The sequence below is a fragment of the Hippopotamus amphibius genome, chromosome 5 (genome assembly GCF_030028045.1).
Source record: "Hippopotamus amphibius kiboko isolate mHipAmp2 chromosome 5, mHipAmp2.hap2, whole genome shotgun sequence".
Taxonomy (NCBI): Eukaryota; Metazoa; Chordata; class Mammalia; order Artiodactyla; family Hippopotamidae; genus Hippopotamus; species Hippopotamus amphibius.
In genome coordinates this window covers 71,062,730-71,081,559 of record NC_080190.1, presented here as the reverse complement: position 1 = coordinate 71,081,559, position 18,830 = coordinate 71,062,730, and the positions used below count along the sequence as shown (strand labels likewise).

The 18,830-nt window shown below is 38.1% G+C and overlaps 1 protein-coding gene across 1 annotated transcript; it reads right to left on the bottom strand.

Moving 5' to 3' along the window:
* Positions 1–9,292: 9,292 nt before the first annotated feature.
* Positions 9,293–9,523, bottom strand: LOC130854524 (heat shock factor-binding protein 1-like). Its single transcript, XM_057737441.1, has one exon. The coding sequence runs from the start codon at positions 9,521–9,523 to the stop codon at positions 9,293–9,295; it is 231 nt and encodes a 76-aa protein (XP_057593424.1).
* Positions 9,524–18,830: the final 9,307 nt, after the last annotated feature.

Below are 18,830 nucleotides of genomic sequence, written 5' to 3'. Positions count from 1 at the left end.
TGTATGTATTTATAATATTGTTTTTAAAATTTGTCTGCTAAATCTAATATATGGACAATTTTGGGGTCTGTTTCCACTTATTATATTTTTTTTCTTGGCTATAAGTCACAATTTCCTATTTCTCTAGAAATATAGTATTTTTTTATTATATTTTTTATTATATAGACTTTGGACATTATAATTGACACATTATATAGATGCCACATCTGTTTTTTTCCTCTGCAAAGTGGTTTTTTTTTTTTTCCTAGAACATTAGTGGCTGATCTCCATGAACATGTGTAAGTTTGGTTTTATGTTTTGTTGTGGTGGGTTGGCGGAAAGTTCAAGGTGCTTACCAAGCTCCTCTAATGTGCTGAGACTCAGTCTCCAACAGTCTAAAGTAGGCTTTATGGCAGGGCATGGGCTTTATTCCTAAGTCACAGTCTTTCTGACATCTTAATTAAATGCTCAGGTGCTAGAAAGGCCTCTTTACTCTGCTTGTGCTGGAATTCAAATGTCTGCTGCCATTGATTGATTTCTATTTATTCTGTTCTACTCTCAACCCAGGAACAGATAAGAATTTTATATGATCTTGCCTGGAAAAATCAAAATTCCACCCTTACCCAGGGACTTGTAAGAAGCCTTCACACAGATTTATGCTTTTCCTGCCCACCCCAATCCGATCACCTGATCCCCCTTACTCAGCTAATTCCTTGCTAGTCATTGCAGACTGTAGCTGCTTTAGCAGTCAATCCTGATCTCTGCCTTCTCAGTTCAGAAGCTTTGTTTGAACTTTTCTTTTCTGCACCACAATGAGGAAAATCTCCCTGGACAAGGGGCCAAGATAAATATAGAGCTTACTCATGAGTTCCCTTCACTCAGAGATTGCAGTTTTGAGTGACTATTATTTTGTGTTTGAAAATAGTTGTCTCAGATGCATAGTTATTATATAATCCATGGGAAAAGATATGTGTGGTATTTAGGTTGGACAATAATTGTTCTTATACAGTTTTAAAATGTCAAAATGACCATACTATGCAAGGCAACCTACAGATTCAATGTAATCCCTATCAAATTACCAATGGCATTTTTGCAGATCTGGAGCAAAAAAATCTTAAAATTTGTATGGAAACACAGAAGACCCCGAATAGCCAAAGTAATTTTGAGAAAGAAAAAATGGAGCTGGAGGAATCAGCCTCCCTGACTTCAGACTATACTACCAACCTACAGTAATCAAAACAATATAGTACTGGTACAAAGACAGACTTATAGATCATTGGAACAGGATAGAAAGCCCAGAAATAAACCCACGCACCTATCGTCAACTAATCCACAACAAAGGAGGCAAGAATATACAATGGAGAAAAGCCTCCTCAATAAGTGGTACTGGAAAAACTGGACAGCCGCATGTAAAAGAATGAAATTAGAACATTCTCTGATACCATACACAAAAATAAACTCAAAATGGATTAAAGACCTAAATGTAAGATCAGATACTATAAACCTCTTAGACGAAAACATAGGCAGAACACTCTGACATAAATTGCAGCAGTATCTTTTTGGATCCACCTCCTAGAGTAATGAAAATAAAAACAAAAATAAACAAATGGAACCTAATTAAACGTAAAAGCCTTTGCACAGCAAAGGAAACCATAAACAAGATGGAAAGACAACACACAGAATGGGAGAAAATATTTGCAAGTGATGTGACCAACAAGGGATTAGTCTCCAAAATATACAAACAGTTCATGCAGCTCAATGTCAAAAAACAAACAATCTAATCAAACAAGTGGCAGAAGATCTAAATAGACATTTCTCCAAAGACATACAGATGGCCAAAAAATACATGAAAATATGCTCAATATCATGAATTCTTAGAGAAATGCAAATCAAAACTTCAATGAGGTACCACCTCATACCAGTCAGAAAGGCCATCATCAAAAAGTCTATAAACAGGACTTCCTTGGTGGTGCAGTGGTTAAGAATCTGCCTGCCAATGCAGGGGACATGGGTTCGATCCCTGGTCTGGGAAGATCCCACATGCTGCAAAACAACTAAGCCCATGCGCCACAACTACTGAGCCTGTGCTCTAGAGCTTATGACCCACAAATACTGAGCATGTGCACCACAAATACTGAAGCCCGTGAGCCCTAGAGCCCACATGCCACAACTACTGAGTCCACTCGTCGCAACTACTAAAGCCTGTGCCTAGAGCCCATGCTCCACAACAAGCCACCGCATTGAGAAGCCTGCACACCACTATGAAGAGTAACTTCCATTCGCCACAATTATAGAAAGCCCATGTGGAGCAAAGAGTCAATGCTGCCAAAAAGAAATGAAACAAACAAACAAACCTCAAAAGTCTACAAGTAATAAATGCTGGAGAGGGTGTGAAGAAAAAGGAACCCCCCTACACTATTGGTGGGAATGTAAATTGGTACAGCCACTATGGAAAACAGTATGGAGATTGCTTTAAAAAACTAAAAATAGAGCTACCATATGAACCAGCAATCCCACTCCTAGGCATATATCTGGAAAAAAAAACATAATTCAAAAAGACACATGCACCCCAATGTTCCTGGCAGCACAATTTACAATAGCCAAGACATGGAAGCAACCTAAATGTCCATCAACAGAGAAATGGATAAAGAAGATGTGGTACATATATATACGTGTGTGTGTGTGTGTGTATGTATATGCATATATCCATACAATGGAATACTACTCAGTCATAAAAAGTGAAATATGCCATTTGCAGCAACATGGATGGACCTAGAGATTGTCATACTAAGTGAAGTCAGAGAAAGACAAATATCATATTACTTGATGTGGAATCTAAATAATGATACAAATAAACTTATTTATGAAACAGAAACAGACTCACAGACTTAGAAAACAAACTTATGGTTACCAAAGAGCAAAGGTTGGGGGGGAGGAATAAAGCAGGAGCTTGGGATTTACATATACACACTACTATATATAAAATAAATAATCAACAAGGACCGACTGTATAGCACAGGGAACTCCACTCAATACTCTCTAATAACCTATATGGGAAAAGAATATTAAAAAGAATAGGTATATGTATATGTAAAACTAAATGACTTTGCTATACACCTGAAACTAACACAACATTGTAAATCAGCTATACTCCAGCTTATTTTATTTTAAAATAAAAATTTTTTTAAATGTTCAAATGTCACCATTTTCATATATGTCCATATAAATATCTGTCAATAATTAGCATAAGAATTTTTGAAAAGCTTCTTTCATCAGTTGGAAAAAGACAACAAAACAGAAAAATAAGCAAGAGGTTATAAAAAGGCAATTCACAGGGGAGAAAATTTTTTTTTTTTTTTAGCAATGAGGGAAATGCAAAATTTTGGAAAACACTGTAGGGAAAAGAAGACAGCAGCTTGGGAGAGAAATATCGTAGTAAAGCAGAGTAATTCTACTTTAGAGAAACTCTTGTAGTCCGTGTGCAAGGAAGTTATGTGTAAAGATATTCATTATGCCAATGTGTGTAATAGTAAATAAATGGGACACCTTGGCTGTTCTTCAGTAGGAGGATGAATGAATTCAGTGACCTAGTCATAGAGTGGTTTATCAATAGCAACTGAATCAAAATAAATGATTTAATATTTTTAAAGATCTTAAAACAATGTCTTCTTAAGGATGTATATTAGTCACTTTAATGCAGTTTAAAATTAATGAATTAGATTTGAATATACGAACAAAGATACATCTCGAAACCAATGTTGAGTGTAAAAATCCAGTTGCAAACATGTACGTCCAGTATGGTCCCATTAATGTAAAACTGAAAACATATAAAACAACAGAATATATTATTATAAATATATGGAAATGACACATATCCACCCTAAAGGATACAGAGGGGGGCTACTGGGAGATGGCAAAGGGATTTTGCTATGTGTATGATTTTATTTCTGTTTTCCTTTTGTGGAAAAATTCTGAAACAAAAGAGCAAACCCTGGTAAAGCATCAGACATAGAGAGATTCTCAACTGTGTTAACAGAGCAGAAATATTATTTTAAGCAATATCACACCATTATTTTCAGTTCAATTGGCCAGCAGAGTCTATCTATGGAAGAAACAGTGACAGAGAAATAAAAGTACGGTTATCTCTGCTCATGCCTCTGTGAGGAAAGGCTATGACAATCAGTGAGTGGTACATTTGAAATGGGATTTCAACTCTTTGTTCAGCAAGTTTATAAAGCAATAAGTCTCAATAATGTAGTAGTCTTGGCACACTTTTTTTTTTTTTCCCTTGGGAGTGGGAAATTTTGCTGCACTATCCTAACTAAAGTGATGTGCAGTGTTTTACGTTTACAATGAGGACAATTGAAATTATTTTACCTTAGAAGTATGAGAACTGCATGAACATTCGATATACCATTTAAAAAAGACACAAATGTCACGTTATTCTGACACAGTCAAGGATGATTTTTATATTCACATGGTGACAGGGTATTAATTATATAGCTTTCTTATAAGTTAGGAAAACTTTCTCATTCCATGACTGGACTATATTCCTAAACATCTCTCTTTAGCCTAAGGCGCAGCAAACTTTTCCTTTAAAGGACTAGATAGTAAGTATTTTAGGCTTGGAGGGCCAGATGGTCTGTTGCACATGCTCAATTCCTCTGTGTTAGTGTGAAGGCAACCATTCATAATATATAAATAAACACGCATGTCTGTGTTTCAATACATCTTTATAGAAATAGGCAATCTGGATTTGTCCTGCAAGTCATAATATGCCAACACTTGCTCTAGATTGTTTTTGATTTTTCCAATATTCTAGCTAAATGTTTAATAATTTTGTCAATGATTCTATGCATCCTTCTTGCCTATTGGTTTTTTTTTTTTGGGGGGGGGTGTCCTCTTGCAAGTAAAAGTTAGATAACTTGAGATCTACAAAAATGAGGTGCTGATTTGGATTGTGAAAAGAATAAGATGACTGACCAGTATTGGACTTTGTATCAGTGGTTCTGTGCTTGTTTTAATAACCTCCTCCAACATCCTTGTTTAGCCTCTCACATTCTTACAGATGTAGGTGCCCCCAGTGTTATACTGGTGAGGAGGCTTAGGAAGTTAATATGAATTTGGAGCTTACAGAGTCTTCCTGATTAAAGCTTTCCCACTGGGTCGGGTTTGCATTCCTAATGTCTTTCATCTTTTCATGGCATTCTAAATGCTGTTTATCAATAAAATCCTATAAGATTATGTAAAACAAATAAATAATCATACTAACTTATCTCTAGATTTATAAAGGATACAGTTACAGGAGAGATCAATTCTGGTAGGAAAACCACCAGAGATGAGGGTTGAAAATATCAAGACAGGCTTGATAAGGTATTTTATGATTTCTTAGGGAGATGAAGAAAATTAAGAATATGGTTCATTATAAGTTATGTCTGCTTCTTAAACAGATGAGCACTAAGCAGTTCCTGAAAAAAATTCATTTAAAGAAAAAAAGACATAAAATTTATTTTTTAAATTGATTATTACTATCATTTTCATTTGTATGCAGCCAGTGTTGTGCGCTTTGGATTCCACAGTAAAACAAGTGAAGTAGAGTGTTAAGAACCACAGAGTGATAGTAGATCTCTGCAGGTGTACTTTTTAATCAGGTATTCATTGGATAGTGGGTAAGACACATAAATAGGAAGTAATGTCCCCGTGAATGCCTGTTGAACAATCTTATACATTCGAATATGCTTGTTGGAACTGTGGTTGAATTAAGTGGCACATAAATAGTATGTATAAAAGATCTTGGAATTTCTGGTGCAAAAAGCTTTCTGAATTCACCTAGTACATCAGTTCAGTGCAATTGAGAAACAGACACCACAATAGGATCAGAAGTTTCAGATGATTGAGATACATGCCTGTGGAAGATGAAGGAGATAGAAGAGGGAGCAGAAGTAAGTAGGGAGAGCCTCCAGACTGAGACGCAGGTCTGAAACCTATGAAGGCATGGAGAAAAATCAGGCATTGAAAGCTTCAGAAGGCAATGTACTTCTGAGAAAATCTCCATAGCTGAAAGGGAGTTCCCAAGCATAGGTTGTCCTTTGGAGGAGCCCCACAACAGGCAGGGGTGGCTTGGCTATAGCCTTCCACCGTGCTCAGTTCTTGGCTTGGAGCAGCCCTTGGAAAGCATGTCTGTGATGTGAATGCTGGAAAATCCAAAAGTCCTTCTACTGAAGACCATTAGTCAATTGTTCACACAGCAGGCTGACATGAAGAATATCTGAGTGGCACAAAGACGTGGTCACCTAATAGAGGTTCTACAACTTCAATCTGGAACTGCATAGCATGTAAGCAATTTTAGCTCTCAGAAGTGCTGTCTATGCAGAGTAAGTTTTTGCAATAAAATGTAATATACTTCAGTTAGTATTTACACATACACACTTCATACAATGATAGGAATATGATCCCAGAACCAAGGACAGTGCTTGAAACATGAGAGATGTCCAATATAAGTTTGAGAATAAATGCTGGTTGTTTTCCTCATTTCTTATTTCAGAAAGCTCTTCAGTTTATCCATTTTATTCTCTTTTCTAGTTCATCTCAATTGACTTACTAAACTTTTCTTTAGCTATAAGCTTCATCTTAAGCTTTTTAAGAACACGTGATTGGGATTTCCTAGGTGGTGCAGTGGTTAAGAACCTGCCTGCCAACGTAGGGGACCAGGGTTCAAGCCCTGCTCCAGAAAGATCCCACGTGCCACGGAGCAACTAAGCCTGTGAGCCACAACTATTGAGCCTTTGTGCTGCAACTACTGAAGCCCATGTGCCTAGAGCCTGTGCTTTGCAACAAAAGAAGTCACCGCAATGAGGAGCCTGTGCACCACAATGAGGAGTAGCCTCTGCTCGCCACAACTAAAGAAAGCCCGTGTGCAGCAACAAAGATCCAATGCAGCCAATGAACAAATAAAATAAATAAATAAATGTATATTAAAAAAACACACATGATCGACACTCTTTAAATCCTGTGAAGTGTGTTATAACAACACACAGTTATAACACTGATTAAGCTCATTAGCGCTAAATAGGCACCCTGGGATCAATGCTTGGCTTCAATACTTTCTAGCTGTGAGAACTTTGGAGGGACAAGTAACCTCTCTCTGCCTTAGTTTCCTTATCTATAAAATCAAGATTGTAATAGCACCTCATCACAGAATTGTTATGAAGATGAAAAGTAGTGTTAAAATATTGAGAGCAGTGTCTGTACATAGTAAGTTCTCAGAAAAGTAAGCCAGGATTATCCATGTTGTTATCATTAACATGGGTCAAAAGCTGTACCATATGATTAATAAAGCATTAGCAATGTCTCCATTAGGGGAAAAGACTTTGATAAAGGTTATATAACCAGCTCAGCAATTGAAAATGCTTAGTCATATAAGAAGTGAATATACAAGTTGGCTTAATTGTCCTATAACCAGCAGAGATGAAAGTGGAGAAGATATGCTAGGTAAACAAAAGAGCTAAAACATAGCATGGAAGGAAGAAATTAATAATAATTTCTGATTTGGGTGAAATATTGTGTACATAAGTGGAAACACTGAAAAAGAAAGCTGGGTATTCCAAGACCAGACAACAAAAGACCTTGGGTAACATGCTACAGATATCAGAGAGTCATGTACCTTTTCCTGCCATAGAATTAGGGCCGGAGAGGGTATTTGGACAAGAGATTGGCAAATTCAGAGATGTCTTAGAAGATGGCTTTTTTTCTTTTTTTTAGAATTTCAGGCACCTTTATTCATGATAGGTGTTGTTCGTCAGGGGAGGTTCCTCTGAAACCTTCTAGTTACTTCAGGAAGCCAACTCCCTATGTCCCGACTGTCCACTTGCCATCGCCCAGGCTTGGAAGCACCCTGCATGCAGTTCCGTGCAGTCCCAGAGTCCAGCTCTCTCTGGGCTCTCAGGGCCACAACTTGCAGCATGACCAACCAGCCCAGAGAGGGAGTTTCTGCAGCTCAGTGATAACAGTGGAGAATTCATTTTATCCCAGAAGAAATTGACTCCTTTGTGTTCCCCATATAATTTATAAACAGGAAAAATTATTCCATAATATTGTTATATATTCGCAATACAAACAATTAAGACTGGTGACATAGGAAACTTCAAAAAAAAAAAAAATCATACTGCATTGACTATGGGTTTCCCTCTTCAAAGAACTGTTCCATTCCTCAACTTCTTCCATTTTCTCTGTACAAGATCACCTTGCTGTGACAGTCACAGGGTCTCCTTCCCATCGACACTGCCTCTGGGCTCAGCACTCCTGACCACTGCACGGCTGAGCCGCAGAATTTACTGTCCCTGTCTCCCATCATCAGTAATAAAGCTACTACTCTGCTCAAATTTAGGTAAGAAATGGTTCAAAGAAACAGTATTTCTTAAAAACTCAAGCCTACTACAAGTTATTTATCATCTTTTAGCCAAAGCAACTGGCATGGACTTAACATGGTCTGTTTTCCTTTTTTGTTTCTTTTCCCAGCCAGTAGCTCAAAAGATAAAGTAACTGAGTTGTAAAATCCTGCCAATTTCCTACAGTAACTATTGTAAATGGACAACATAGGGTCCTACTGAAGTATTCAAATCTCATGCAAAACTCTAACTACTGAAAGCCTCATCACATCAGGTAACGCTGTCATTTTCTGTATTTAAAAATTCTGACACTAAAGTGGCAGTGGTCACTCTCTGTTACTGTAGCATCTGACCTCAGGGACCCAGACATAAGATCGTGGTTCCACTCTGAGTTTTGGTGGCAGAGTAGTGCCAGATATTTCTGAATACACAATTTTAAATGTTCTTAACCACTTGGAAAGTATCACCAACACGTTATTTGGTGTTCACTCCACAGTCTCTCTGAGAATCAAAGAACTTTAACTATAAATGCCTTACTTCACAAAATCTAATTTTACCCTATGTCTAATAAAAAAATTACATAGCAACTTTTATCAAACAGCAACTACTACAAAGGGAATGATAGAAAAAAAAATGACCTCACAAAAATACACTAAAAAAATTTGACAATGGTATGCAGAAACTGCCAAAGTGTTAGTGTTTAATAGCACAACTGACCAAGGTCCAAGATGTGAAGGTACTGTGTTCAGGAAACATGGGGGGCAGGGAAGGGAAAGCACTCTATAAAATAACTCTATGGTACACAGTAAGAAGAATGCACACTTGATAATATAAAACCTGTCTGCACATAGTTAGTTGCAAAAAGCCATCGTCTCCTCTTGGCTTGTAAAACGTGTGTTGCAGAGTCCAGTGCCGATGAGCAGCCTTCAACTCTTCTGTGTGGCAGGGATCTTGTTTTCCCCATCCAGCTCTTCCCCCTCGGCCTGTGTCGTGAGGTCTGCTATGTTTTTCTCCAGGTCATCCATGCGACTGCTCATGTCATCAATTCTTCCAATGATCTGGTCGGACATGGTCTGAAATTTATCTTGCATCTGTTGCAGGAGTGTCTGCACCACCGAAGTGAGATCCTGCACGGTCTTGGGGTCCGTCTCGGCCATCTCCCCAGTTCCCAGCTTGGCGGTGCTGTCTGACTGTCACCTACACTTCCGTTTCTCAGGGCAGACGCCCCCAAGACTGCATTGATAGCAATATGAAAGATGCAATAGGGAGGAGAGGGTGCAAGAGAGGCAAATGAGATAAGAAGTCTCACGCTAGTGTCCAAAAGTCATTGCTTATGAAGATCTAATTTAGCTTTGTGGCCTGGGAATGAAGGAGTTGTGATGGAAAACAGAAATACCTCAAAAGTAAAATTCGTAGACCTTGGAGGACAATTAGATATGAGAGACAAAAAGAACCTCATTTATTCATGTAATCCTGTACTCATTCCTCAGATATTTAGCGTCTATTTTGTGCCAGACAGTGATTAAAGTTCTGGCGTCAAGAGACAGACAGTCTTTTGCAGGAAACATACTCTTAACCAGAGCATTAACATGCAGGATGATCATTACTATGTTAGGTGCAAGTGTAACATACACACTGCCTAGTGTGGCCCGACATGGGGATAACCAACAGAGGAGGTCTAATCTGAGCAGCTGCACAGATTATGATGCCATTAACAGAGACAAAGAATGAAGAAAGGGGGGAACCAGTTTGGGAAGAGATAATAAGGAGTTTTGTTTAACACGTGTTTAGGTGTCAGCAGACCAAATATAGAAGGTTAAGTTAAAATGCCACACAACCGATACCTGTCACTAAGAACATTTTCCCCAAATCAAGCACATTTGAAGATATTTAATGCAAGCCATGACAACTGTATCAAAACCTTACATGCCTCTAAATTCTATTCATAAATAATACCTTTTAAAAACACATGCTTTTTTTACAAGAATAAGGATGTAGATGCAGAGAATGGACTGGAGGACACGAGGTTGAGGGGGGTGGGGGGCAAAGGGGAAGATGGGACGAAGTAAGAGAGTAGCATAGACATATTTACACTACCAGCTGTAAAATAGATAGCTAGCGGGAAGTTGTTGTATAACAAAGGGAGATCAACCCGATGATGGATGATGCCTTAGAGGACTGGGACGGGGAGGGTGGGGGGGAGTCTCAGGAGGGAGGGAATATGGAGATATGTGTATAAATACAGCTGATTGACTTTGCTGTACCTCAAAAACTGGTGCAAGAGTGGAAAGCAATTATATTCCAATAAAGAGCTTAAAAAAAACCAAAAAACATGCTTTTCAAAGTGTTTTCTAGTACCGAAAATGTTTTCATTATTAAAAGATGAAGAAATATTAATTTAATATTTTAAACACAACAAGCATCCTAACATTACCTGGCTATTTTTTTTTTAAAGATTTATCTATCTATCTATCTATCTATCTATCCATTTTTGGCTGCGCTGGGTCTTTGTTGCTGCACGTGGGCTTTCTCTAGTTGTGACGAGTGGGGGCTACTCTTCGCTGTGGTGCTCAGGCTTCTCAGTCTGGCAGCTTCTCTTGTTGCAGAGTACGGCTCTAGGCTCGCGGGCTTCAGTAGTTGTGGTGGGCAGGCTCAGTAGGTGTGGCACATGGGCTTAGCTGCTCTGCGGCATGTGGGAATCTTCCCAGACCAGGAATTGAACCCGTGTCCCTTGCAATGGCAGGCGGATTCTTAACCACCGCGCCACCAGGCAGGTCCCTGGTTGTTTTTATTTGCTATGTTTTTGGCTTTCAAAATAAGAGGGAAAATCATCACATTGACTATTATGCTGGTTAGCCTTTGGTGGCCGCCGTCTTAACTGATCATTTAAAGATTAAAGCCTTGGGAGAAGGAAAATAGCTATATTAAGTACTTAGCTCCTTTCTGCACTATGTCCTAATCCCTTTAACCCAAGATAACGCCAAGCTTGAGTTAAAATCTCACTCCATTTAGAACCATCACACTCCAGAAAAAACAGAGCTTTCCAGACATTTAGAAACAAGATCCAAAATTTTGAGTTATCAGGAAAACATACACTTAGGTAAGAAACTGTGTATTCCAATGTAAAAATAAAACTATTACTGTGCACTCGGTAAAACAAAAGTAATTGACACGTGCTCCCCACCTCCAAAATAACTGGCTTTATGAATATATCCTATAAATCAATCAACAAATGAAGAAGGCAATTAATACATATCTCTTAAACTAGTTAACCAAGCAATTTATGCTTTAGACTAAAGATTTTTTAAATTAATTAATTATTTATTTTGGTTACACCAGGTCTTAGTTGTGGCAGGTGGGCTCCTTAGTTGCGGCATGCATGTGGGATCTAGTTCCCTGACCAGGGCTGGAACCTGGGCCCCCTGCATTGGGAGCATGGAGTCTTAACTATTGCACTACCAGGGAAGTCCCTAAAGATTTTTTAATTACTTGTGTATTTTCCCATAGTAGCCACATGATTAAGAAGAAAATCCATATTTCACTCTGAATTATTATTTACAAATCCACTTGCCTCTACCCCAGCAAGCATTTAGTTTATCTGATTATAGGCTTCTTAGCTATTCATAGTATGAATGAATGAATGACAGATGAATCTGAGCAAGCAGCAAACTTCTGTCATGCAAAACACACAGATCAGAAAAGATGCTTGTCATTCAAAAGCTCTATTTATTGAATACTCAGAAAATGGATGAGGGTCTTTAATCGATTTCCTCTGCCTAATGATTTTTTGAAAAGAAATACCATGCTTTTTGTCCTATCACCTTTTGTGCCCATGTGCAAGTCTTACACCTCTGTGACTTTACACACCACCATCCTCTGCCAAAATCACCCCCCCTGTTCTGTACTAGCCCAAGCCAATCACACATTTCAAAATGAGGTTCAAAACTACCTTCCTAATGTATTCCTGATGCTTTGCTTTATCTTCTCTCATATTATAGTCTCTCCCCATTGCAAATGTAACTTTTTTTAAGTGATAAAAAGGAACTGGCTTCCTTTTCTGCTTGATTTGTATTATTTATGCCATGAGAGGTATTCAATTTATATATTTCAATTTAATTCTTTACTAAACAAATTACCAAGCAAATTGAAGATCAATTGTGGGTACAATATTAGGAATTAGGATTAAACAAAGATCTGCCCTTGAAAAGCCGGCAGGGTGTATTTATTCCACAATTATTAATCTAATAACTATATTAACAAACACTTTGCTAGGTGTTTGTTTGAAGATTATGTATGGGTCATTTACCTTTAGGGATCTCACACATGTATATAAAATACAAAGTATGATTCATGAGAAGTAAATGCAACATGGGATCATGATTTGGATTCTGTCAAGAAAAATGAAATTAAACAACTGAGTAAAATTTGAAAAAGGCCTGTAGATTAGGATAGCATTGTATCCATGTTAATTTCCTGGTTGAGGTCATTGTAATGGAGTTGTATAAGATATTAACATTGGGGAAGGTGAATGAAGGATACCTAGGTCCTGTCCATACTGTTTTTGCAAACTTTTATTAAGTCTAGCATTCCTTCAAAGCTAAAAGGTTTTCAAGGTAATGTAAAATACACAGTGAGAAGGACACAGAAATGTTCAGATCATGATGTTTTCTAGCAATATTCCTCTTGGAGAAATCTTAGCACTCAACTGCAGGGGTTATGGTCAGCAGACAATCCTCAGGTGTTAGCTTCTTTGGGACGCGCCTCAGCTGCAGAGCCCCACCTCACGAGAGCCCTGCCCATCTGCCCACAACTGCATTTGGTGACTGATTAAACCAGGGGAATAAAATCGTGGCCATTTCAGTTCAACAGAAAACACTGACATGCAACACTCCCTCCAGAATTCCTCCTGAAGCTTTGTTAAACTTGCGTCACAGTTTGTCTTCCTCCTTGGCCCATTCCTTTTTTCTCCTCCTTCCTTTCCCAGGTGTTAATCCCTAAAAACATGTTGTAGCTTAACTACCTCTCAGTGTTTGCTTCTGGAGAAGCCAACCAGTGAGAGGACTCTGAGAACACAGATGACAAAGCTAGTATACACATAGCCAGTTGTGCCACACAGAGACATATGCACTCCTAAACAGCATCATGCTATGCAAAATTTGTACAATAAAATACACAGGGCCGTGGCAGGCAATGGGGTCAGGACATAATACTTGAAAACACAGTGTGTCAGTGACACGTTAAAAAAATTTTTTTAAAAAATACGAACCTGGGCTTCCTAGGTGGCACAGTGGTTAAGAATCCGCCTGCCAATGCAGGGGATACAGGTTCGATCCCTGCCCCAGGAAGATCCCACATGCCACGGAGCAACTAAGCCCATGTGCCACAACTATTGAGCCCATGTGTTGCAACTACTGAAGCCCACGTGCCTAGAGCCCATGCTCCACAACAAGAGAAGCCACAGCAATGAGGAGCCCACGAACCACAACGAAGAGTAGCTCCCACTCACTGCAACTAAAGAAAGCCCGCGCATAGCAAAAAAGACCCGACACAGCCAATAAAATAAATAAATTTATTAAAAAAAAAGAACCTAAGAGAAATGATACTTCCATTTACATATGTTAAGCAGCATATATGTGTGTGCGTGTGTGTGTGTGTGTATCTCCTACAATAAACAAGGCACTTGAGCTGAAAAGACCTTAAGTTTGTTTGTAGAAGTGGGCATCTGATGGATTGCAGCTTGAAAGTTACTGTGAAATGATTGACAGAAGTTTATCTGCAATTACATGGAAAGTTATAACACCAGATAACACATATAGTGAACTGAGGTAGCTGGTAGATGTTTCAGGCATGTGTGTGTGTGTGTGTGTGTGTGTGTTCTATATTCCTACACAGTTTAGTTCAGCTGGGTGCAGTTTCCTGTTTTCATTTAAGAAATCAAGCAAAAGAAAACACAACATGTACGTTATGCTCAAATTATCCCCTGATGCATCAATCATGTTGGAAAAAAACTGTATTTTCAAAACAAGTGTTTTAGAAAAAAATGATTGTACAAGACAAGAAAAGCACTCTTTAGGCAGTATTTGATATATGGCAAGTGAGTAGTATACGAAGAAAATAATACAGCTTTTCTGAGGAAGAAGTTACACTGTATTACATGTCAAGACCCCAAAATCATTACACTGTGGCAACGTACTGGCTAACAATTTATAATTTGGACATAGATATGTTAGTATTAAGTACTGCACGTTAACAAATTTCAGTACAGGGAATGCATGATGTGTGAAATTTCTAACATAGCATTTAATGTACTAATAACCATTAAAAAGGTAAAACACTTAAATATATAAATACCTATCTTTTATCAAAACTTAAAATGCAGAAATCTAGTGAGGATAGAAAGCCCAGAGATAGACTATGGTCAACTAATCTATGACAAAGGAGGCAAGGATATACAATGGAGAAAAGACAGCCCCTTCAATAAGTGGTGCTGGGAAAACTGGACAGCCACATATAAAAGAATGAAATTAGAACACTCCCTAACACCATACACAAAAATAAACTCAAAACAAACCTAAATATAAGGCCATACACTATAAAACTCCTAGAGGAAAACACAGGAAGAACACTCATTGACATAAATCACAGCAGGATCTTTTTTGACCCACCTCCTAGAGTAAAGGAAATAGAAACAAAATTAAATAAGTGGGACTTAATGAAACTTAAAAGCCTTTGCACAGCAAAGGAAACTATAAGCAAGACGAAAAGACAATCCTCAGAATGGGAGAATATTTGCAAATGAAATCAACAAAGGATTAACCTCCAAAATATATAAATAGTTCATGCAGCTCAATATTAAAAAAACAACCCAATCAAAAAATGGGCAGAAGACCTAAATAGGCATTTCTCCAAAGAAGACATGCAGATGGGCAAGAGGCACATGAAAAGTTGCTCAATATCACTAATTATTAGAGAAACATAAATCAAAACTACAATGAGGTATCACCTCACACCGGTCAGAATGGGCATCATCAGAAAATCTACAAACAGTAAATGCTGGAGAGGGTGTGGAGAAAAGGGAACCTCTTGCACTGTTGGTGGGAATGTAAATTGATACAGCCACTATGGAGAACCATATGGAGGTTCCTTGAAAAACTAAAAATAGAACTACCATATGACCCAGCAATCCCACTACTGGGCATATACCCAGAGAACACCATAATTCAAAAAGACACATGCACTCCAACATCCACTGCAGCATTATTTACAATAGCCAGGTCATGGAAGCAACCTAAATGTCCATCAACAGACAAATGGATAAAGAAGATGTGGTACATATATACAATGGAATATTACTCAGCCATGAAAAGGAACAAAATTGGGACATTTGTAGAGACATGGATGGACCTAGAGATTGTCTTACTGAGTGAAGTAAGTCAGAAAGAGAAAAACAAATTTTGAATATTAACGCATATATACAGAAAATAGAAAAATGGTACAGATCAACCAGCTTGCAAGGCAGAAATAGAGACACAGATGTAGAGAACAAACATATGGACACCAAGTGGGGAAAGCAGTGGGGGTTGGGGTGGGATGAACTAGGAGATTGGGACTGCCATATATACATTACTAATAAGAAAAACAATCAAATTATACATTTTAAATATATGTGGTTTATTGTGTGTCAATTAAATCTCAATAAAAGTTCTTAAAAAAAGAAATCTAGTGAATAGATTATTATTCTTTCCTACTGGTGACAGGAAATTTTAGTTAAAACATACATAAGTAACAATATTTCTTTATTCAATATTTATGGACAGTCTATCATAATCCAGAGACTGGCCTAGGTGTTGGGAATAAAACACATAAGAAAAATAAAATATATGCTGGTTCTCCTGCAGTTTATAATCTGGAGAGAAGAAATGGAGAAAAACCACACAAATATTTTGTAAGATAGTGAAAGTGCTATTGAAAAACAAAACAAAACAAAACAAAACAAAACAAGGGAAGGACACAGAGTGACAGGGTAATAGAGAGTTCACCAAAATGCTTCTTATGAATCTAAAGTACTGCAACTTAGTAAAATAAAGGATTTTTTTTTTCAGTTATAAGTTTTTTTCAGAGATAAGTTATTTGGGGTCATCACTTTCTGTGGAGCTAAGAGCAAAGTGTCCATTTTTAGTGGACAATTATAGTGGGGGTGCCTTGCACCAAAATATGCTCCATTCAACAGCTAAAAAAATGCGGAAACATTTTTATCCATGCTTCTAAAAGGACCAGAGATCTGCAGAATCAATGAGTACTAGATGAACACGAATGGGACACATCTATATCATCACCACCCAAGACAAGAAACAGAACATTCCAGCACCTCAGCAATCACCATCATGTACCCTTCCAGTCATCCACTCTCAAGAAAACCAGTTCTAGTACCTTTTAAAAGCACTTAAGTGGTGGCCCTTTGTGGGCCAGAAATATTAGAGGAAATCCTGATTTTGAAATAGTTTCTTGACTTCAGTGGGGATGAGAAGATTCAAAGGTATCAGAGATCAAGAAGATGCACTTAATTGCCAGAGATAAAATGGGCGTGATTACCATAATAAGTAGCAAGGCCAGCATGAAAAATAAAGTGATTTGACCCACGAGGACCTCTGAGTATAGTGGATTGATCATGGGGTCTGTAAGATTGAAATGGATGGTTAAATTCTCATACATGCAGATACGGGCAGCAGGAGCCACCACAACAGACCTTCACTGACATCTTTGGTCTGAGTCAGTAAATAGACCGAGGGCTCCTTAAATGACAGGTAGGTTGAGGAAAAATCTTGCAATATCAATGACATGCTCAAAATGTGGACATATGCTGAGTCTTTGTTCTATGTTTCCCAAAGAGATCTGCAATTATTTAACAAGATTCCTCTGTACTCAAGGATGGGAAAGACCCAGATACTTCAGGGATTGTTGAATATGGGTGAATGCTAACCCAATGACTCCAGGTGAAGCTTATGGGGATCAGGTGAGAAGCAGAAAGATGGCTTGTTAACCTCTACAATAACCCCCAAATTTTCCTAGATTATTTTTCTAGTTTGAGTTTCCCTTCAATTTCTAAGTACATAATTGAACTATAATTCTCTTGCAGGCAATTTTGACCATATGACTGAGTTCTGGTCAAGCAAATGTGAGTATTCTATTTCAAGTCCTGAGCCACAAAAGCTTCTGGCATAATCCTCTACTTTCTTTCTTTCCCCAAATGCCAGCTGAATCAAAAGAAGTTCTAAAGGAGAGTAAAGTTGGAAAAATCCCAGGCCATCTGACTACTGACATCCACACTCGATTGTGGCCTTAGTGAGAATACTTACTGTATTACCTCATTTGACTATTGCAATACAAATATCTAAGTAGGAGTCCTTGATCTTTCTCTTTTCCTATCAAAAGTGATGCAAAGGCAATACCACAATCATGAGGAAAACACCATTAGCATCACCAGTTAACTGTAAAATTCATGGACTATGCTATTATATCCTTCTGTAGTTTTCCACTGTGATCAGTGTAAAAAGGGGGCATATCTTGACACTGAGGGTAGATGATCAGAAATTGAATCAGGTGTAACACGAATCAGATGTTATTGGAATTGAGGCATTCTGACTCCATAGCTCCCATGCTCATCAACTCAACAGGCTCAATGTTATGACTAAAAATTTGTGACCCCTGCCTTCAGATTCATATCTTGAAATCCTAAACCTCAATGTGATGATATGAGGGATAGGGCCCTTGGGGCGTAATTAGGTCATGGGTGGAGCCCTCATGAATGGGATTAGCACTCTTGTAAAAGGGATCCCAGAGAGCTGTGTCACCCTCTTTCTGCCATGTGAGGATACAATGAAAAAACATCTGTCTGCAACTGGAAGAGGACTCCACCAGAACCCAGACCATGCGGGCACCATGATCTCAAACTTCCAGCCTCCAGGACTATGAGAAATAAATTCCTGTTGTTTATAAGCCACCCAGCCTATTGCACTCTGTTATAGCAGCCCAAGCTGCCTAAGGTACCTTCATAGCAGAGGATCACTAAGTTCAGAAGAACAGAGTTGGAACTGTAAGTACCAGCCTGGTTGACACTTAAATGTAAAGATTATCAGTGACTTGACTGGGTGGAAGAGATTTGCTGGGCTGAGGATGGGAGAAATCATACTATCTCCTGCTAAAATCTTTCCATAAAACAGTATAATATGACATTACTGTAATGATAATTTGTACCATTTAAAAAAATTTAGCAAGTGCTTCTATCTATATCATCTACAATGAAGTTGACCTAAAATTAGGTACTAAGGATAAAGTAAATACAGAGAGTTTGTAGGAGTGAATTGAGTGTGAAATGTAGATCTAAATGACTATTTTGACTTCTAAAAATGTGTCCCAAAATAAGTCGTTTCAGGCTAATTTTCTGGGTATACAATAGATATTATC

Bases quoted from the DNA above. Each gene is read 5' to 3' on its own strand.
- LOC130854524 (XM_057737441.1), bottom strand. From the start codon at position 9,523: ATGGCCGAGACGGACCCCAAGACCGTGCAGGATCTCACTTCGGTGGTG.